This window comes from Cherax quadricarinatus, chromosome 22, assembly GCF_038502225.1.
Source record: "Cherax quadricarinatus isolate ZL_2023a chromosome 22, ASM3850222v1, whole genome shotgun sequence".
NCBI classification, from domain to species: Eukaryota; Metazoa; Arthropoda; class Malacostraca; order Decapoda; family Parastacidae; genus Cherax; species Cherax quadricarinatus.
Window position 1 is genome coordinate 8,306,254 of NC_091313.1, and position 23,829 is coordinate 8,330,082.

The 23,829-nt window shown below is 41.4% G+C and overlaps 1 protein-coding gene and 1 pseudogene across 1 annotated transcript in view; one reads left to right on the top strand and one right to left on the bottom strand.

Moving 5' to 3' along the window:
- NELF-B (negative elongation factor B) overlaps positions 1 to 23,829 on the top strand; it is a gene marked incomplete at its 5' end in the record, with an annotated part of 239,586 nt that overhangs the window by 56,571 nt on the left and 159,186 nt on the right. The window contains 2 exon segments of the mRNA XM_070087477.1: positions 11,790 to 11,952; positions 16,447 to 16,521. Of these exon segments, the coding sequence (XP_069943578.1) occupies positions 11,790 to 11,952; positions 16,447 to 16,521 (238 nt within the window).
- LOC138853104 (uncharacterized) lies at positions 13,021 to 15,722 on the bottom strand (annotated as a pseudogene).

Consider the following 23,829-nt stretch of genomic DNA (forward strand, 5'->3'; position numbering starts at 1 on the left):
CGTAAACCAGGGGTCCACTGTACATTGTTTCAGTGTTTTTTTTTTTATTATTAGCACACTGGCCGATTCCCACCAAGGCAGGGTGGCCCGAAAAAGAAAAACTTTCACCATCATTCACTCCATCATTGTCTTGCCAGAAGGGTGCTTTACACTTCAGTTTTTAAACTGCAACATTAACACCCCTCCAGAGTGCAGGCACCGTACTTCCCATCTTCAGGACTCAAGTCTGGCCTGCCGGTTTCCCTGAATCCCTTCATAAATGTTACTTTGCTCACACTCCAACAGCACATCAAGTATTAAAAATCATTTGTCTCCATTCACTCCTATCAAACACGCTCACGCATGCCTGCTGGAAGTCCAGGCCCCTCGCACACAAAACCTCCTTTACCCCCTCCCTCCAACCTTTCCTAGGCCATCCCCTACCCCGCCTTCCTTCCACTACAGACTGATACACTCTTGAAGTCATTCTGTTTTGCTCCATTCTCTCTACATGTCCGAACCACCTCATCAACCCTTCAATCCGTTCAATCATCAATCCGTTCCTGGAAGTGGGACTATAATCGAAATAGACGATTTTCGAATCAATTTTTCCCATAAGAAATAATGTAAATGCAATTAATCCGTTCCTGACACCCAGAAGTATTAAAACAAAAAATTTTTTTACATGAAATATAGATGTAGTACATAAACAATACAATGGCACATGATGAATGAAACATTAACAGAATAACACTTACCTTTATTGGCGATTCTTCTTTGTGTATGGAAGACTGGAGGACACAGATTGGATTATTTACTGTTTGGAAGGGGAATACCCTTCTATCAACACCTCAGGTGCCAATTGCTTTTCTGGGGTTACTTCTCTTCTCTGTTCCTTAATGCCACTAGGACCACCTTGAGAGTCACTGGAGTCCTGTCTCGCAAAAAACTGGCCACAGACCTCTGTTTCTGGCGTATCTTTAAAACTTCCCTGAAATGGGCCAAGACTCTGTCACTGTACAAGTTGCTGATATGGCTTGCAACATCCTTCTCAGGGTGATGTTTCTCCATAAATCTTTCCATCCTACCCCACATTTCAAAAATCTCCTTAATTTCTGAAGAAAGCACCTTCTTCCATCTCTCTTCCTCCTCCTCTGCAGCAAGATTCTGAGCTGCGATCTGTTGCTGTTCCTGCTGAAGCTCTTGCAGCTCCTCAGTGGTTAGCTCTTCGTTGTGGTCCTCCACCAACTCTTCCACATCCTCCAAACTCACATCCAACCCCATGGAACTCCCCAGTGCAACAGTAGAGTTCACAACTGACATAGCATAGGCTCATCAGGGGCTGCCTCAAACCCTTCAAAATCCTTCTTGTGGATGCAATCTGGCCACAATTTTCTCCAAGCAGAGTTCAAAGTCCTGGTAGTCACTCCCTCCCAAGCCTTACCTATAAGGCTTATGCAGTGGAGAATACTGAAGTGTTCTTTCCCAAAATCTCTTAGGATCGAGTGAATGTCTGAGGTCACATTAAAGCACCTTTCAAACATTGCTTTGGTGTAGAGTTTTTTAAAGTTTGAAATGACTTGCTGGTCCATGGGCTGGAGGAGAGGAGTGGTATTCGGGGGCAAGAACTTTACTGTGATGAACCCAAACTCCTCGAAAATTAGGTCATCCAAGTTTGGAGGATGAGCAGGTGCATTGTCCATTACTAGGAGACACTTGAGATCCAATTTCTTTTCCAGGAGGTAATTCTTCACACTAGGGCCAAACACTTCATTGAACCACTCGACGAAAATGTCCCTTGTGACCCATGCCTTACTATTAGATCTCCAAAACACACACAATTTACTCTTCATAACATTGTTTTTCTTGAACACTGGGATTTTCAGAATGGTACACTAGTAACGGCTTCACTTTGAAATCCTCACTAGCATTAGCACAGAACATTAGCCTCAGCCTGTCTTTCATAGGCTTGTGTCCTGGCAATGCCTTTTCTTCCTGAGTAATGTAGGTCCTCTTTGGCATTTTCTTTCAAAAAAGGCCTGTTTCGTCACAATTGAACACTTGTTCAGGTTTTCAGTCCTGAGGGTGCCAGTTGTCAGAACTGGCACCCTCACCATGCCTTACCACACTGTGTATGCCAGTACACTTCTTAAATCTCTCAAACCAGCCTTTTCTGGCCTTAAATTCACTCACATCACCACTAGTTTCAGGCAATTTCTTTACCAAATCGTCATGCAACTGCCTAGCCTATTCACAAATAAGCGACGTCATAAGACTATCTCTGCTAATTGTTTCTCGTTTATCCACACCAATAATAACTTCTCAACATCTTCGAGTACTAGTGATCTCATTTTTGTCAGCATATTTACCCCCTTTGCAACAACAGCATCCTTGATTTCCTTTTTCTTGGCTATGATGGAAGATATGGTTGTATGGGATTTGTTATACATCCTGGCCAGTTCGCCCACACGTATGCCACTATCATATTGTTCAATGATGTTTTTCTTAAATTCAATCGTATTTCTCACCTTCTTTACCAAAGGCTTGGCACTAGGAGCTTTCTTTGGAGCCATGGTGGCTTATTTAGCACTTGCAAGCACTAAAATCAATGGAATATTATGAAATACAGTGGACCCCCGCATAACGATCACCTCCGAATGCGACCAATTATGTAAGTGTATTTATGTAAGTGCGTTTGTACATGTATGTTTGGGGGTCTGAAATGGACTAATCTACTTCACAATATTCCTTATGGGAACAAATTCGGTCAGTACTGGCACCTGAACATACTTCTGGAGTGAAAAAATATCGTTAACCGGGGGTCCACTGTATTTCGTTGGAGCAAGTGAGGGGACCTTCGCTCACTGGTAAACAATGGCACACTGGCTGGGAAGGGAAGGTCCAGGCGGCTCAGAGCGTGAGTACGCGTCCCGGATGAAGGACTATTAGCGAGTTAAAGGACCATTTGCGAGCCAATGTTTAGACAAAATAACAGGACTATTTCCGAAATGGACGACTTTCAGGCCGGACGATTATTGAGGGACCTCTGTATATATCATGTTTCTATGTTATTTGTATTGTTTATTATGTCATATTAGATCAATTGTGATAGATAAATATGCCATAGAGTTGATATTAGCTTTGTATTAAAGTATTTTGTCCTGCCTCCTGAGAGCAGAAATTCCACTGGAACGGATTAACCCCTAAATGGCCCAAACGTAAATATTCGTTCTTACTGCTTGTGCCCCAAACGTATATATACGTTTTATTTTTCCTGCCTCCAAATTTGGCACGATTGGCCTGAGATGCCTGGTCAGCATAGAATGGGTCTTAACACTCGGTGTGCACCATATTAAAAAAAATCTGGGGCCACTTAGTACCTTGTGGGAGTGCCAGTTATATTGAGCGCCAACTAGAGAAAACAGCGCGGCAAACACCAAGGATTCACTGCTTTCATGTCATATTAACACTCCCCTTTTATGAGGAAAGTAATGTTGATCCTAAGTTTAGTGGCTTCGAGGTGGATGTAGCCACAAATGGTCGAGGAAATATCAAAAACCTCGATAATAACCCATGTGTAACACCCTTTCAGAGTGTCTTATAACCTATGCCCTAAGTAAAGAGAGAAAATTCTGGAATGTGTAATAAGTGTTCAGCTGGCTGGCTGGCTGGCTGCCTGGCTGGCTACCTGGCTGGCTGGTTGGCTGGCCAACTTGCTACCTGGCTGGCTGACTCTATCTCCATCTGTCTGTCTGTCTGTCTCTGCATCTATGTCTATCTCTGTCTATCTGTGTCTGTCTATCTTTGTCTATCTGTCTCTGTTTATCTGTCTCTGTCTATCTCTTTCTATCTTTGTCTCACAGGTACACATAAATACAATTATACATAGTGAAAATTACCTAGAATAACCTAAAAAATCCAAGGAGCTATACTGTGCTTGTAGATATAATGCATAAGAATACCTGTTGGTTCACAGTGGCTCTCTCTGATACAGAGAGAGAGACAAGCAGAGAGACAGAAAGAGAGGCAAGCAGACAGAGAGACAAGACAGAGAAACAGATAAGCAGAGACAGAAATGCCAACACTTGTCAAATGTTACCCCTTATCTCATCTTATCACTGCACCCTCACTGATGCTCATCAAATGTCACCCCTTATCTCATCTTATCACTGCACCCTCCCCAATGCTCATCAAATGTCACCACTTATCACTGCACCACCCTCCTCCTCCTCCTCCTCCTCCTCCTCCTCCTCCTCCTCCTCCTCCTCCTCCTCCTCCTCCTCCTCCTCCTCCTCCTCCTCCCTCCCTCCCTCCCTCCCTCCCTCCCTCCCTCCCTCCCTCCCTCCCTCCCTCCCTCCCTCCCTCCCTCCCTCCCTCCCTCCCTCCCTCCCTCCCTCCCTCCCTCCCTCCCTCCCTCCCTCCCTCCCTCCCTCCCTCCCTCCCTCCCTCCCTCCCCTCCCTCCCTCCCTCCCTCCCTCCCTCCCTCCCTCCCTCCCTCCCTCCCTCCCTCCCTCCCTCCCTCCCTCCCTCCCTCCTCCTCCTCGTCCTTCCTCCTCGTCCTTCCTTCTCCTCGTCCTTCCTCCTCCTCGTCCTTCCTCCTCCTCGTCCTTCCTCCTCCTCCCTCCTCCTCCTCTTTCTTTTTCTTTTTTTTTTTTTTTCAACAAGTCGGTCGTCTCCCACCGAGGCAGGGTGACCCAAAAAAGAAAGAAAATCCCCAAAAAGAAAATACTTTCATCATCATTCAATGCTTTCACCACACTCACACATTATCACTGCTTTTGCAGAGGTGCTCAGGATACAACAGCTTAGAAGCATATACGTATAAAGATACACAATATATCCCTCCAAACTGCCAATATCCCAAACCCCTCCTTTAAAGTGCAGGCATTGTATTTCCCATTTCCAGGACTCAAGTCCGATTATATGAAAATAACCGGTTTCCCTGAATCCCTTCACTAAATATTACTCTGCTCACACTCCAACAGATCGTCAGGTCCCAAGTATCATTCGTCTCCATTCACTCCTATCTAACACGCTCATGCACGCTTGCTGGAAGTCCAAGCCCCTCGCCCACAAAACCTCCTTTACCCCCTCTTTCCAACCCTTTCGAGAACGGCCCATATCCCTCTTTCCTTCCCCTATAGATTTATATGCTTTCCATGTCATTCTACTTTGATCCATTCTCTCTAAATGACCAAACCACCTCAACAACCCCTCTTCTGCCCTCTGACTAATGCTTTTATTAACTCCACACCTTCTCCTAATTTCCACACTCCGAATTTTCTGCATAATATTTACACCACACATTGCCCTTACACAGGACATCTCCACTGCCTCCAACCGTCTCCTCACTGCTACATTTACCACCCAAGCTTCACATCCATATAAGAGTGTTGGTACTACTATACTTTCATACATTCTCTTCTTTGCCTCCATAGATAACGTTTTTTAACTCCACATATACCTCAACGCACCACTCACCTTTTTTCCCTCATCAATTCTATGATTAACCTCATCCTTCATAAATCCATCCACCGACACGTCAACTCCCAAGTATCTGAAAACATTCACTTCTTCCATACTCCTCCTCCCCAATTTGATATCCAATTTTTCTTTATCTAAATCATTTGATACCCTCATCACCTTACTCTTTTCTATGTTCACTTTCAACTTTCTACCTTTACACACATTCTCAAACTCATCCACTAACCTTTGCAATTTTTCTTTAGAATCTCCCATAAGCACAGTATCATCAGCAAAAAGTAACTGTCAATTCCCATTTTGAATTTGATTCCCCATAATTTAATCCCACCCCTCTCCCGAACACCCTAGCATTTACTTCTTTTACAACCCCATCTATAAATATATTAAACAACCATGGTGACATTACACATCCCTGTCTAAGACCTACTTTTACCGGGAAGTATTCTCCCTCTCTTCTACATACCCTAACCTGAGCCTCACTATCCTCATAAAAGCTCTTTACAGCATTTAGTAACTTACCACCTATTCCATATATTTGCAACATCTGCCACATTGCTCCTCTATCCACTCTATCATATGCCTTTTCTAGATCCATAAATGCAATAAAAACTTCCCTACCTTTATCTAAATACTGTTCACATATATGCTTGAATGTAAACACTTGATCTACACATCCCCTACCCACTCTGAAGCCTCCTTGCTCATCCGCAATTCTACATTCTGTCTTACCTCTAATTGTTTCAATTATAACCCTACCGTATACTTTTCCTGGTATACTCAGTAAACTTTTTCCTCTATAATTTTTACAATCTCTTTTGTCCCGTTTCCCTTTACATAAAGGGACTATACATGCTCTCCGCCAATCCCTAGGTACCTTCCCCTCTTTCATACATTTATTACACAAAAGTACCAACCAATCCAACACTATATCCCCCTCTGCTTTTAACATTTCTGTCATGATCCCGTCAGTTCCAGCTGCTTTACCCCCTTTCATTCTACGTAATGCCTCACGTACCTCCACCACACTTACATTCTGCTCTTCTTCACTCCTAAAAGATGGTATACCTCCCTGGCCAGTGCATGAAATTACCGCCTCCCTTTCTTCCTCAACATTTAAAAGTTCCTCAAAATATTCTCACCATCTACCTAATACCTCCCTCTCCCCATCTACTAACTCCCCTACTCTGTTTTTAACTGACAAATCCATACTTTCCCTAGGCTTTCTTAACTTGTTTAACTCACTCCAAAATTTTTTCTTATTTTCATTAAAATTTCTTGACAGTGCCTCTCCCACTCTTTCATCTGCTCTCCTTTTGCACTCTCTCACCACTCTCTTCACCTTTCTTTTACTCTCCATATACTCTGCTCTTCTTATAACACTTCTGCTTTGTAAAAACCTCTCATAAGCTACCTTTTTCTCTTTTATCACACCCTTTACTTCATCATTCCACCAATCACTCCTCTTTCCTCCTGCCCCCACTCTCCTATAACCGCAAACTTCTGCCCCACATTCTAATACTGCATTTTTAAAACTATTCCAACCCTCTTCAACCCCCCCACTACTCATCTTTGCACTAGCCCACCTTTCTGCCAATAGTCGCTTATATCTCGCCCGAACTTCCTCCTCCCTTAGTTTATACACTTTCACCTCCCTCTTACTTGTTGTTGTCACCTTCCTCTTTTCCCATCTACCTCTTACTCTAACTGTAGCTACAACTAAATAATGATCCAATATATCAGTTGCCCCTCTATAAACATGTACATCCTGGAGCCTACCCATCAACCTTTTATCCACCAATACATAATCTAACAAACTACTTTCATTACGTGCTACATCATACCTTGTATATTTATTTATCCTCTTTTTCATAAAATATGTATTACTTATTACCAAATTTCTTTCTACACATAGCTCAATTAAAGGCTCCCCATTTACATTTACCCCTGGCACCCCAAATTTACCTACTACTCCCTCCATAACATTTTTACCCACTTTAGCATTGAAATCCCCAACCACCATTACTCTCACACTTGATTCAAAACTCCCCACGCATTCACTCAACATTCCCCAGAATCTCTCTCTCTCCTCTACACTTCTCTCTTCTCCAGGTGCATACACGCTTACTATAACCCACTTTTCACATCCAATCTTTATTTTACTCCACATAATCCTTGAATTTATACATTTGTAGTCCCTCTTTTCCTGCCATAGCTTATCCTTCAACATTATTGCTACTCCTTCTTTAGCTCTAACTCTATTTGAAACCCCTGACCTAATCCCATTGATTCCTCTCCATTGAAACTCTCCCACCCCCTTCTGCTTTGTTTCACTTAAAGCCAGGACATCCAGTTTCTTCTCATTCATAACATCCACAATCATCTCTTTCTTATCATTTGCACAACATCCACGCACATTCAGACTTCCCACTTTGACAATTTTCTTCTTCTTATTCTTTTTAGTAATCTTTACATGAAAAGGGGTTACTAGCCCATTGTTCCCGGCATTTTAGTTGACTTTTACAACACGCATGGCTTACGGAGGAAAGATTCTTATTCCACTTCCCCATGGATATAAAAGGAAAAGTAATAAGACCAAGAACTATTAAGATAAAATCAAAGAAAACTCAGATGAGTGTGTATAAATAAATGTGTACATGTATGTGTAGTGTGACCTAAGTGTAAGTAAAAGTAGCAAGACATGCCTGTAATCTTGCATATTTATGAGACAGACAAAAGACACCAGCAATCCTACCATCATGTAAAACAATTACAGGCTTTCGTTTTACACTTCCTTGGCAGGACGGTAGTACCTCCCTGGGTGGTTGTTGTCTACCGACCTACTACCTTATTATTATTATTATATATTCTGCTTATCCAAAACATTGCTGGGACTTATAAATACTTTGTATATATTCCTAGACAATAGTAAATGACCAAGGCAGGTGTAAATGTCCACCTGTCAGTGTGTTTGTGACAATTTGAGTACAATTTCAGTACCTAATACTAGTGTCAGAACAAAGAATGGTTATGAAATGACAAGAACTACTATAAATTGTAATTATCAGAACATAAAAATTATATAAAATATGAAAAATAGAAAAAAAGGTATATCGGCAACACTTCTGCAAGTGGCAGGACTCGATGTTGCCGTCATGTGAGCATCCAGTGCCAATTTCTCGGCCTCATATCTCTGTAAGTACTGACCCTAATTTTTTTGTATTCTAAAATACTTAAAAAAAAGTGCTCTTTTTTCTATTAAAAAAAAAAAAGATTTTTTTTTTTTTTTTCAAAATATTCGGGGCGCTGCGCAAGAGAACATATATATATACATTTGGACCATTTAAGGGTTAATTTTTCAGCCTCTGTGTACCCCTTAAAGTCCTGCACATATTTTTCAGCCACTTTTTTGTCAGAACTGGCAGCCTCGCCATGCCTTATCATACCACACCACCATCACAACCTCTACCACCCTCTTCCCCCACCATCGCTACCACCCTCTACCACCTTCTCCCACCATCGCTACCACCCTCTACCACCTTCTCCCACCATCACTACCACCATCACTACCACCCTCTACCACCATCACTACCACCCTCTACCACCATCACAATTGCTACCACCCTTTACCACCATCACTACCACCCTCTACCACCATCACAATTGCTACCACCATCACTACCACCCTCTACCATCATCACTACCACCCTCTACCACCATTGCTACCACCCTCTACCACCATCACTACCACCCTCTACCACCATTACCACCCTCTACCACCACCATTACCACCCTCTACCACCACCATTACCACCCTCTACCACTATCACTACAACCCTCTACCACCACCATTTTCATATTTTTTTACAAACTTTTTCTTAAATTATGTATGTTTCTCACATTCTTTACCATAGGGCTGGCACTAGAAGCTTGCTTGGGGCCCATGGTGGCTTATTTAGCAGTTACAAGCACCAAAAACAATGGAATAATGCAAAATATATCACATGTACATGTGGAATTGTTCTCACTGGCTTTGTAAACAGTGGCACACTGGCTAGTACACGGAGTGAGTGGCCAGGCCCGCTCATGCTGCTGGGCCGACACGTTCGGGACAAAAAGTCCTAACCGAGTTTCAAGGTGTTATCTGAGCCAATTTTTTCACGCCAAAGCAAGGCGTTATCTGATCTTGGCGCTATCCGATGCAGGCGTTAACTGAGGGTCCATTGTACTTTGTATATACAGTGGTATCTTGACCTACGAGTTTAATTCATTCCGTGACCTAGCTCGTAACTCAATTTGCTCGTACAGTGGAACCTCAAAAATCGAACTTAATCCGTTCCAGGAGCTAGTTCTAAATTCGAAAAGTCTGAAATTCGAAGCAATATTTCCCATAAGAAATAATGGAAATACAATTAATCCGTTCCAGAAACCCAAAAATATTAACACAAAAAATACATTTTATAGAGATTAATTACAGTTTTACATACAACAAATACTGTAGTTTTTAATTATGTATAGTAATACATGTAAAATAACATTTTTACTTACCTTTATTGGAGATTGGTGATGGCATCTGGAAGATAAAGGGAGGAGAGAGGGAGTTGGGGTTAGTGTTTGGAAGGAGAATCCCCCTCCATGAGGACTTCAGGTAAAGCCCTCTCTGGGGTTACTTCCCTTCTCTGTCTTTTAATGCCACTAGGACCAGCTTGAGAGTCACTGGACCCTGTCTCACAAAATAACTGTCCACAGTCCTCTGTTTCTGGCGCCTCTTCAACATTTCCCTAAAATGGGACATGGTTCTGTCACTGAACTTGTTGCAAAGATGGCTTGTTTCAGCTTGCTCAGGGTGGTACTTCTGCACAAACATTTGGACATCATTCCACTTGGCACAAATCTCCTTAATCTTTGAAGAAGGTACCTCATCCACTCCCTATATTAACACCTTTCGCAACATCATCTTCCTTGATTTGTTCTTTCTTTGACAGGATAGAACTGATGGTCGACTTTTTTTTCCCATACATCCTGGCAAGCTCAACAAGTCTCAAACCACTCTCATACTTCTGTATTATTTCCTTCTTCGCATCTATGGTGTTTCTCACTTTCTTTACCACAGGGGTACCACTAGCAAGTTTCTTTGGGCCCATGGCAGCTTATTTCACAGTCCCACAAACACTGAACACAACGAAATAATCGTAAAATGCGTGAATGAGAGCGCAGGTTAGTGTTCACTCAAGCATAAACAAAGCTAAACTGTTCACGGCACCTGTGCGGGGACACGGACAGAGCGGCGGCAGACAGGTCCCGTACCCGGCGGTCCGAAAATAGGGGCACGTTCGATAATAGGGACACAGTTTGTCCGAAAAAATGGTCCTATTTTCGAAACGTTTGATATGTGATACGTTCGATTTTTGAGGTTCCACGTATATCAAACCAGTTTCCCTTTTTGAAATTAAATGAAGTGCCATTAATCCGTTCCAGCAGAATTCCTGGCTCTTGGGAGGCAGGAGAAAATACTTCAATATAACGCTAATTTCAACTCTACGGCTTATTTATCAATTACAATTGATCTAATATGACACAATAAACAATATAAATAACATAGAAACATGACGTATTCTCTAGAATGAGCAAAAAATCAACCAAGGGACAGCTCGTGACTCTGAAAACTCGTAAATTGTGGCACTTGTAAGTCAAGGTACCACTGTATTTCTAGACAATAGTAGATGACCAAGGCAGGTGAAAATGTTCACCTGTCATTGTATTTCAGTACTGTTTGAGTACTTAATATTAGTGTCAGAACAAGCATTGGCTATGAAATCACGAAAACTAGTACAAATTATAATTATCAGAACATAAAAGTTATATAAATAAAAAAAAAAAAAACAAGGAAAAGAGGTATATTGGCAGCACTTCTGCAAATAGCAGGACTTCGTGTTGCCGTCAGGTGAGCACCCAACGCCAACTTTGCGGTCTTATATCTTGGTAAGTACTGACCATTAAAATTTTTTTTTCTTTTTTTGGTGTTATTACACACAAAAAATTGCTCTCTTTAACCTTTAAACTGACCAAACGTAAAGCTAGGTTTACACGTGTAGCGCTCCGACCTTGATTTTCCCCATTTGAAAGCATGTAAAAAAAAAACATAGATCTACGTTCAGATGCTACGCAAGTGAACATGGATCTACTTTTGGACAGTTTAGGGGTTAATTTAATTTAATTTAATTTTTTTTTTTATCAAAATATTCGGAGCGCTGGCAGTGAAAACGTAGATCTACGTTTGGACAGTTTAAGAGTTAAATGTAAAATAGCATTTTCTCTGCATTTTTAAGGTCTCGGGAACTACAAGGCTTCTTGGACAGCATTAGACGTGGTCAAGAGCAAGTGTTAGGGGATCTTTCAATGATTTTGTGTGATCCATATGCTATCAACTTTTTGGCAAACTCAGTTATACGACTATTGCAACATCTTATGAATAATGAAGCCATGCCAAGGGTAAGTTAATCTTATACTATTTGGCTTTTAATTAGGATGATATCCATCTCTTTTTAGTCACATTTTGTTTGTCTTTTTCACTCCTTAACTGTAGCCAGGGATGCGCACAGCTAACCAAAAAGTTAGCTTCGCTAATCCGCTAACTAAAAAATTATCTCCGCTAATGATAAACCTCTAAATGGCTGAAAAAATTAGCGGAAGTTAATGCTAAACGCTAATCGCTAACATTTTCACATAAATTCAAATTCGATTTAGTTTTTTGGTCTTTTACTTTGAAGACCTTTAGAACAGACCTGGAGAGCTTCCTAATAAAAAGTGAAATTTTGTTATTTTTTTAGGCTAATGGAAAGGACAGTGATAAGATAAGATTTCTTTCAAATTTTTAACCCCACAGGATTAGCCATCCAGAATAATCCAAGAAAGGCAGTGCATTGTCGAGGACTGTGTCCTATTTCTGTTGGGGTCCTCAAGCTTGTCCCCCAGGATGCGACCCACACCAGTCGACTAACACCCAGGTACCTACGTACTTGCTGCTATGTGAACAGGACAACAGGTGTAAGGAAACATGTCGAAATTTTTCTACCCCACTGGGAATCAAACCCATGCCCTCCGTGTGTGAAGCGAGAGCTTTGCGAGCCAGGCCATGGGGTCACAAGTGTTGAAGACAGTACTCATCTTTAATACTCGAGTATAAGCACAAGTGTTGTAAAGTAATGAAGTAAAACTACTTGAGTAATCTACATACTTAAGTAACTTTTTTCGGTATTTGCTTTTTAAAAAGTACTGAAATTGCTCACTACTTTTACTTTAGTACTGAAGTCTGTTATTGCTTTTACTTTACTACAATCTGATAATGATATGTTACTCATTACATCATCAGCAATTTTTGAAAAGTAAGAACAGAGAAAAGTTACTGAAGTAGAGTACTCAGATAGTTTTACTTCGTTACTTTACAACACTGGGAAAAGTAATGTACACTTCTAAAATGTCATAACTTGCAATACCTACTAGAATTAAGAAAATATCAAAAAAGCGATACGTACTAGTAGTCTAATAAGCACTTATAACTCATAAATACCTTATAAGATACTCCTCCAGCTGCTTATGGCTGACCAAAATCCTCCTGCCCAGGGTGCGGCGGGACATCAACATCTTGCTGGGGTTCAGCGTCTTGATCTGGCTGACAAAGTGGGGGATTCCACTACATGCAGTGGTAGCATGTTGCAGACAAATAGGTCCACAATCTTTTGTGTCCACCACAGACTGACAGACGCTAGTGCCAGCAGCAACAAACACTTCGCCAGTGGTTGTATGGCATGCTTTCTCTGCAGGCAGCTGTGACAACTGGCTGCTGCTTCTGCTGGTGGCACTGCCACAAGAAGATTGCCCGTGTTTTCCATGGAAAGATCCAGCCTTGATTCTCTCCTCAAACTTGATGGCATGCGCTGGGTGTTTCCTCTTAACATGCAACTTCAAGTTGTAGAGGCTCACCGCCTGTCCCTTAATGATGGTCTCCTTGGGCTGGCACATGACGCACAAGAGGTACAAAACATTGGCGTTTTTCGTATTCCTTGACTTGAGGACAAAATAGTCATCCAGGTAGGGCCATGGATTCTGCAACTCCTGGCCCTCAGCCTGAGCAGCCTCTGCTTCAACTACAGCCACTGTAGACTCCTCAACAACACCCTAACCTAACAGAACGTCTCCCCTGTTCATAACAATAAGTGACAATGCACCCCGGTGATCGCTGACACTGTAAGACTATAACAATGCTGCTCAGATACTGCTGCTGCTGTGGTGACAAGTCACGTTTACACATAGTCTGCCAATAGCATGCCTGACTGACTGCTAGAGAAACGCCCACAACAGACAGGAACAAACACGTGCGCCGTTGAAAAGGCATTGCTTTCCTACTGCCAACCTGTGATTTTTTTAGCACACTCAAGTTAGAGGAACTTTATTTAGTTGAAGCTAATTGGTCCTCTAACGGTTTCCGAAGTTAGCAGAAACGCTAATCCACTAAACAAAAATTTAGTCCCGCTATTTAGCGGATTAGCAGAATTGTGCCCATCACTGACTGTAGCATACCCGGAAATTTATGTGACAACAAATTGAAAAATAAATTTTTGTTTACAGATTGACAAAGACCATTCTTTATGAATTATATGAAAGGAAAATTAGTGGAATCTGATAAAACTTACAATTTTATGGTGTAGTTAATTTGGGAAGAAAAATGATCACCTGTTGGTTACACCAGCATAAATGCGCCAGTGATATTTTGGTTTTACAATCTTTTTAAACATGCTGGCCATCTCCCACTGAGGTAGGGTGACCTGAAAAAGAAACATTTTCACCATCATTCACTGCATCACTGTCTTGCCAGTGGCTCACCGACACTACAATTTGGATGCCCCTCCAAACTGCAGATATCCCCACCCCTCCTTCAGAGTGCAGGCACTACTTACCTCCTCTAGGACTCAAATTTGGCTAACCTGTTTCCCTGAATCCCTTCATAAATGTTACCTTGATCACACACTAACAGCATGTCAAGTCATAAAAGCTACTTGGCCTCCACTCACTCCTATCTCACATGCTCACATGTGCTTGCTGGATGTCTAAGCCCCTCACACACAAAACCTCCTTTATCCTCTCTCTCTCCAACCTTTCCTAGGATGACAACCCTGTCTTCCCTCCACTACATCTTTATATGTCCTCCAAGTCATCTTGTTTTGTTCCATCCTCTCTGAATGTCTCAACTACCTCAACAACCCCTCTTTAATCCTCTGGATAATACTTTTAGTAACCCTGCACCTTCTTATAATCTCCAAACTATGAATTCTCTGCATAATATTCACACCACACATTGCCCTCAAACAAGACATCTTCATTGCCTCCAGCCTACTTCTTGCTGCAACATTCACAACCCTTGCTTCACATCCATATAAGACCATTGGTACCACTGTATTCTCATACATTCCTCTTTTCTACCTACATGGATAATGCTCTTTATCTCCACAAATGCCTCACTGTACCACTCGCCTTTTTTTTCCTTGTCAATTCTATGGTTCAACTTATCTGTCATAGACTCATCTGCTGACAAATTCATTCCCCAAGTACCTGAACACATTCCCTTCCTCCATACTCCCTCCATCTAATCTGATATCCAGTCTTTCTTTACCTAAATTTTTTGTTGCCCTCATCACCCTGCTCTTTCCTATGTTCACTTTCCGTTTCCTTCTTTGACACACCCTCCCATATTCATCCACCAACCTTTGCAACTTCTTTTCCAAATCTCCCAAAAGTGCCATATCACCATCAAGAAAGTAACTGGGGCAACTCCAGCTTTGTGTTAGATTCTTTTTCTTCCAACCCCACACCTTTCCCAATGCCCCTGCATTCACTTCTCTTACAACCTTATCCATTAATATATTAAACAACCACAGTGACATCACACATCCCTGTCTAAGGCCTACTTTTACTAGAAAATAATCTCCTTCCCTCCAACATATTCTAAATTGAGCCTCACTATCCTTGTAAAAACCCTTAACTGCTTTCAGTAACCTACCACCTGTTCAATACATTTGCAACATCTGCCACATTGCTCCCCTATCCACCCTATCATATGCCTTTTCCTAACCCATAAATTCAACAAAAACTTTTTTACCCTTATCTAAATACTGTTCACGTATATGCTTCAATGTAAACACTTGGTCTACACATCCTCTGCCCTTTCTGAAGTCTCTTTGTTCATTGGCAGTCCTGCTCTCCATCTTGCCCTTAATTCTTACCAGGTATACTCAACAGACTTTTTCCCAATAATTCTTACACTCTCTTTTGTCCCCTTTGCCTTTATACAAAGGAACTATACACACATACATACATAAAAATATCAGATTTTCATTGTCATATGAAGATATTTACATCATTCCTGCATCAATGTCCAGCATTAGTTGACCAAACATATCATCAGGCTTCCCTGATATTTCTTCCCCATGATGGCTGTGTCTTGGTGAAATCATTCACCATTGCAGGAAGGGTAAAATCATTCACCCTTCCTGCACTGATAGAAATAAATAGTGCATTTCGAGTTGTGAATTATGAGTGTACTCAATTTAAGTAATGGCTTATTCATTGACAATAATGTACACCTAGATTATACTCTCCAGGATCTTTCTTACCATTACTCGTACTTTGTGTTTAAAGGAGGTGGGAAATACAATGCATGCACTCTGAAGGTTGAGTAGGGATGTTGCAGTTCATGGGATTATTTGAATTGTGATGTCCTCACACCTCTGCAAGACAGCAATTGAATAAATGACAGTGAATGTGTTTACTTTTTTGGGTCACCTTTACCTTGGTGGGAAATGGCCAGTATGGTAAAAAAAAAAATGAACAAAAAATAATAATAGGGCCATAAAGGATGTTTTGTAATGATTTTTAAAGGCAAATTTATTTTGAATTTTTGAAAGTAATCTAAATATTCTTGCTTTTCAGGAGAATTCTGTATTGGTATTAATGCTGCGAATGTTGGCATTAGGATTACACAGTTGGGACATGATAGAGAGTCAGGTAAGAATGTTTTAGGTTAATAAATAAAAATGGGGTGAATAATTGAAAATATTATACAAGCAAATAAAGGGAACCTGAAACAACTCTTTTCCACTCCATCACTTTATTTTTTTTTTTTTACCCTAACCACATAAGATAGATATAAACTGAAATTGTATGCTGTCCTGAGTATGGTGCTACAGTAGAGAATTTTTGATAACTTTTCACATTGTGTCATGGTGAAAGGAGTTGCCAGAGGCTAGAACTATATGATCAGTGCAAATCTGTCGGTCAAGATTACTGGGTCAATCCAAACTGTTGTGTGTTAGGGAATGTGACAATAAGTAAGATGTGGGAGTATGGTGAGGAATGACAGCAACAAATTGTTTCCATGGACTCTCATCACTCACGCAACCACTCTCTAAATCCATGCAGATCATCGTTCTGTGACCAAGCTCATAACTCAATTTGCTCGTATGTTAAATCAATTTTCCTCATTGAAATTAATTGAAATGCCATTAATCCATTCCAGCCCCCCAAAAAACACCCCAATTTTTGAGTTATGGGCTTTTAAATAAGAAAAATGCATTTAAAAATAAGAAATTATTTTTGCCTTCTTTGCCAGGTCCCAGCAATGTTTTAGAAATGCTGGGGTATATATGAAGCTCCTTGAAGCACAGTGTAAGATGAGTGTCACTCCACTGCCAGTGGAGTGATACTTGTAAAGTGACATTTGATTATCATGCACTGCCTTGGTTTTGTTTTTCACTGTTACATGTAAACATGTCTGTCTGTTTCTATCTGTCTGTCTAGCTCTGTCTGTTTATCTCTCTCTCTGCTTATCTGTGTTTCTGTTTTCCTGTCTCTCTACTTGTCTCTCTGTCTCAGAGAAAGAGCTGCTCATGAACCAACAGGTATTACACTATGCAGAGTCGTCAGGTCTGATTCCTGAACAAGTGAAAATGTGTGTTACTTGCCAGTCATGCTTATTATGCCTTATATCTACAAGCATAGTATAGCACTTTGTCTGGATTTTTTGGGTTATCCTAGGTAATTTACACTATGTATAACTATTTATGTGTACCTGTGAGATAGAGACAGAGACAGACAGAGACAGAGATAGAGACACAGATAGAAACACAGATAGACAGAGACAGAGATAGATACAAACAGACTGGAGATAGAGACAGTCAAAGCAAATCAGCCAGCCAGCATACCGCCAGCCAGCCACCCACCCAACCAGCTGGCCTGCCAAACATGCATTATACATGTTCCAGAATTGTTTCTCTTTACTTAGGGCATACATTATAGAACATTCTGGCAGGATGACACTGCCAGTGGTATCAAAATTGAAAAGATGTTACACAATGGTTATTATCAAGGTTTTTTTTATACAAGTCTCCCTCAACATTCGTGAGGGTTGGGGATCAAGAGCCTCACCAATGTTGATAAATTGCAAATGTTTGGTGCCCCAATACAGTGGACCCCCGCATACCGTTGGCATCACATAACGTTAAATCCACATACCGATACATTTTATCGCTAAGATTTTGCCTCACATACCGCTAAAAAACCCGCTCAACACTATTCGTCCGAGACGCGTCTAATGTGCGGCCTAAGCCAGCCTCACATGTTCCGCCGGTGGCATTGTTTACAAGCCAGCCTCCGCGGTAACATCCAAGCATACAATCGTAACATTTCATATTATTACAGTGTTTTTGGTGATTTTATCTGCAAAATAAGTGACCATGGGCCCCAAGAAAGCTTCTAGTGCCAACCCTGTGGTAAAAAGGGTGAGAAATATTATCGAAATACAGTGGACCCCCGCATAACGATTACCTCCGAATGTGACCAATTATGTAAGTGTATTTATGTAAGTGCATTTGTACGTGTATGTTTGGGGGTCTGAAATGGACTAATCTACTTCACAATATTTCTTAAGGGAACAAATTCGGTCAGTACTCGCACCTGAACATACTTCTGGAGTGAAAAAATATCGTTAACCGGGGGTCCACTGTACTGTGGTACCATGGTCAACTGCTGATGCTGCTGCTGCTGTAGCACTGTCAGCTGCTGCTGCTGTAGCACCATCAGCTGCTGCTGCTGCTGTACCACCGTCAGCTGCTGCTGCTGCTGCACTGTCAGCTGCTGCTGCTGCTGTAGCACTATCAGCTGCTGCTGCTGCTGCTGTAGCACCGTCAGCTGCTGCTGCTGTACCACCGTCAGCTGCTGCTGTAGTACCGTCTGCTGCTGCTGCTGCTGCTGTAGTACCGTCTGCTGCTGCTGTAGCATCGTCTGCTGCTGCTGTAGCATCGTCTGCTGCTGCTGTAGCACTGTCAGCTGCTGCTGCACTGTCAGCTGCTGCTGCTGCTGCTGCTGCTGTTGTAGTACCGTCTGCTGCTGCTGTAGCATTGTCTGCTGCTGCTGTAGCACTGTCAGCTGCTGCTGCTGCTGTAGCACTGTCAGCTGCTGCTGCTGTTGTAGCACTGTCAGCTGCTGCTGCTGCTGTAGCACTGTCAGCTGCTGCTGCTGCTGTACCACCGTCAGCTGCTGCTGCTGCTGTAGTACCGTCTGCTGCTGCTATAGCATCGTCTGCTGCTGCTGTAGCACTGTCAGCTGCTGCTGCTGCTGTAGCACCGTTGTTGGTGTGGCTTATTGAGAATACCAAGAAACAATTAACCCCAGAGGGTTAGCCACCCAGGATAACCCAAAAAAGTCAGTGTCATCGAAGACTGTCTAACTTATTTCCATTGGGGTCCTTAATCTTGTCTCCCAGGATGCAACCCACACCAGTCGACTAACACCCAGGTGAACAGGGAAAAACGCCTGGAACTAGTGCTCATATTGGTGAATTTAAAGCCAGCAAAGGTTGATTTGAGAGATTTAAGAATCGTAGTGGCATACACAGTGTGATAAGGCATGTTCTGGAAGAAAATGCCAAACAGGACCTACAGTACTCAGGAGGAAAAGGCACTCCCAGGACACAGTGTCTCATCAGTCATTGCTGCATCTTCAATAAAGGTAAGTGTCATTTATTCTTCATTTAGTAGAGTAGTACATGCACAATATATACTGTGCATGTACTACTCTACTATTATGCATGTATCCTTCTCTTAGTATGTAGGAAAATGTATATTTCATGTGGTAAAATTTTTTTTTAAATACTTTTGGGTGTCTTGCACGGATTAATTTGATTTCCATTATTTCTTATGGGGAAAATTCATTCGCATAACGATAATTTCGCATAACAATGAGCTCTCATGAACGGATTAATATCGTTATGCGGGGGTCCACTGTATATTGTAGGGAAATCTAATACAATACTGCTTCCTTAACCTATTGAACCATGAACAATCGCAAAACATATGAAAACATCGTAAAACATGTATATGTATTGTATATACATTCATGCTCCTCCCACTCACATATTTGTCCACCACTCAGTGTTGACCTGTACTTAACTCTGTGAAGACGTGTCTTGTGTGCTCTCTGTGAATCTGAACAAGATGTCCTCTCTTGAGCAACTCTACCAGCAGCTAAAGGAAGAACTGAGGATGGCTAAGCTTGAGATACAACAACTGATTGAGGAAAACAAGAAGATTCGTAGCAATCCTCCTGTTGAGAATCCTCAAGTCAAGAGAGGAACCTGGACAGTGGCAGGAAAGCATGGAACAAAGTTAAGAATCAAGAGGATGGATGGAGAGGTAGAATCAACGAAGATCCAGGAAACTGTTGTGGAAACATCGAACCCATTCTCCGTGCTACCTGATGAATGTGAGTTGGCTACTGGGAATAGCACGACGAACGACACCAAGGAAGGTAAAAACGTTGTTGTTGGGGATATCCAGGTTAGGTACATGGATAGGGCCTTCTGCTTGAAGGATAGGAGTAGGAGGCAGAGGGTGTGTTTTCCTGGGGCTGGGATGAAGGATATTGTTAGCCGTCTGGATGACATCATGAGAGCAATCCTATTATCTGTCTCAGTGCTGGAGGCAACGATGTTGGCAGACATAGGAGTGAGGACCTGATTAGCAGGTATAGGTCAGCAGTAGAGATAATCAGGAGGAAGGGTGGGAACCCTGTCATATGTGGTATTTTGCCAAGGAGAGGAGTTGGAAATGAATGGTTGTCCAGGGCAATTCTTGTCAGTTACTGGCTGGACAAATACTGTAAGGAAAATACAGTAACATTCTTTGATAACTGGGATCTCTTCTATGGCAGAAATGACATGTATGCCAGGGATGGGGTCCACTTATCTAGGGCTGGGGTGGTGGCACTGGCAACTGCAGTGGAAGAGGCTGTTAGGCTTTTAAACTAGGAATAGTTAGTGGTATGGGTTTTGACGGGAAAACAGTGAAGTCCCAGTGTAGTAATATTATGAGTTCTAGGGAAACTAGTAATAGGCAGAATGAGGTGGATATTGGAGAGCCAGTGGCACTAGGTGACAAGGACAGTAATGGGTTTAGTGGAAAAACAGAAATGAGCAGGAAAGGTAACGAAAAAGGAGGGTCTTTAAATACATTATGGTAATAGCCATAGTGCTAGGAATAAGATGGACGAGTTGAGATTAGTTGCTACTGCAGGTAACATTGATGTATTTGCCATAACTGAGACATGGTTTAATTCAAAAAGTCAGGACATGCCTGCGGAATGTCATGTTCAGGTTTTTAAATTGTTCCAAGTAGACAGAAGTATTGGGAAGGGGGTGGGGTGGCACTGTATGTCTGAGATCACTTGAACTGTTGCATAAAAACGGGTATTAAGTCTGAAGTAACATATACAGAGTCTGTTTGGATAGAATTTTCAGAGGGGCATGAAAAATTGATTTTAGGAGTAATATACCGTCCCCCAAACTTAGATAGGGACCAAGGTTGACTACTATGGGAGGAAATTGTTAAGGCCACAAAGCACGATAATGTAGCACAGTGGACCTCCGGTATTTGATGGCATCGGTATTCGATAAATCCGGTATTCGATGCATTTTAACGCAAAAATTTTGCCTCAGTATCCGATTGAAAATCCGGTATTCGATATGATTCGTACGAGACGTGTCCACATGTGGCCTGAACTGCCCTGTGTGTGCCAGTGTTTACAAGCCAGCCAGTGTGTGCACATCTAAGGATACATTTGGTACATTCCATATTATCACTGTTTTTGGTGCTTGTTTCTGCAAAATAAGTCACCATGGGCCCCAAGAAAGCTTCTAGTGCCAACCCTGTGGTAAAAAGGGTGAGAATTAGTATGGAAATTAAGAAAGATTTTGAAGGGTTTCGGGCTAACCCTGAGAAGTCTATTCCAGTTGTGGAATCCATTGTGCCTACTTCAAAAATTAAGGAAATGTGTGCACAGTGGGTTGAACTGCAAACCTTTATGGATGAAAATCACCCTAACACAGCTATTGCAAGCCGTGCTGGTGACTATTACAATGACAATGTTGTGGCCCATTTTAGTCAAATCGTAAAGGAACGGGAGGTACAGAGCTCTATGGACAGATTTGTTGTGCGACAGAGGTCCATTGACTCTCAAGCTGGTCCTAGTGGCATTAAAAGAAGAAGGGAAGTAACCCCGGAAAAGGACTTGCTACCTCAAGTCCTAATGGAAGGGGATTCCCCTTCTAAACACTAACACCATCCACACTCTCCCCTCCTCCCATCCCATCAATCATCACCAGATCTTCAATAAAGGTAAGTATCATGTAACTGTGCATGTCTTCTTCAGTTTGTGTGTATTAAAATTAATATTTCATGTGGAAATTTTTTTTTTTTCAGACTTTTGGGTGTCTTGCACGGGTTAATTTGATTTCCATTATTTCTTATGGGGAAAATTGATTCGCTTTTCGATATTTTCGGTATTCGATGAGCTCTCAGGAACGGATTAATATCGAATACCAGAGGTCCACTGTAATTCTAGGAGACTTTAACTTTAGTCATATTGATTGGAATTTCTTGACTGGGAATTTAGAATCTAACGACTTCTTAGTAGTTCAGGATTGTTTTTTGAGGCAGTTTGTGACAGAACCTGTAAGGGGAAATAACCTGCTTGACTTGGTTCTGGTAAACAAGGAAACCCTTGTCAATAATATAGAAATTACAGAGGAACTCAGCACAAGCAATCACAAATCTATTACCTTTAGCATTGAATGGAAGTATGATAGTAGGGATAACTCAGTAACGGTCCCAGATTTTCACTTAGCAGATTACAATGGGCTTAAAGAACACTTATCATGTGTGGACTGGGATAATGAAGAGAGCTATCAGTATGACAGCTTTCTTAACACAATACATGCTGCCCAAAGAACATTTATCCCACATAAGGAAATTAGATCAAATAGAAATGACTCAAAATAGATGAATAATAGGCTCAAATATCTTTTAGGGCAGAAGAAAAGAATTTTTAGATGTATCAAAAGAGGTGAGGGTCATCTTATGAATCAGTACATTGACATTAAGAAGGACGTTAAAAAGGGGATAAGAAAAGCTAACGGGTGTACGAAATTAAAGTTGCTAGGGATTCGAAAACTAGCCCAAAAAGTTTTTTCCAGGTGTATAGAACAAAAGTTAGGGATAAGATAGGTCCTCTTAAAAATAATTTGGGGCATCTTACTGACAAAGAGAATGAAATGTGCTCGATTCTAAAAATAATTATTTTCTCTCAGTTTTTACACAGGAAGACACTGACAATATCCCAGTAATTAATTTTTATAGTGGACCTGAAGAAGATAAATTATGTAACATCACAGTCACTAGTGAAATGGTTGTGAAACAAATAGAACGTCTGAAACAAAATAAATCACCGGGCCCTGATGAGTTTTTTCAAGGGCTCTTATGGAATGCAAAATGGAACTTTGTGAACTGTTAACTAATATTTTTAATTTATCTCTTCAAACAGGTGTAGTGTCTGATGTGTGGAAGATGGCTAATGTAATTCCTATTTTTAAATCAAGGGACAAGTCGTTACCTTCAAATTACTGCCCAATAAACCTAACCTCAATTGTAGGCAAATTACTTGAGTCACTTATAGCTAAGATTATGAGAAGCCATCTGGATAAGCATAATGTGATTAATGATACTCAGCATGGATTCGCGAGAGGCCGTTCTTGTCTAACTAATTTATTAACTTTCTTCAGTAAAGCTTTTGAGGCTGTTGATCATGACAAAGAATTTGATATTGTTTATTTAGATTTTAGTAAGGCTTCTGATAGAGTACCACACCAAAGACTGTTAAAGAAAGTGGCAGCTCATGGCATTGGGGAAAAAGTGCAGTCATGGATAGAGTCATGGCTCACAGACAGGAAGCAGAGAGTGTTCAAAAATGGGGTTAAATCTGAGT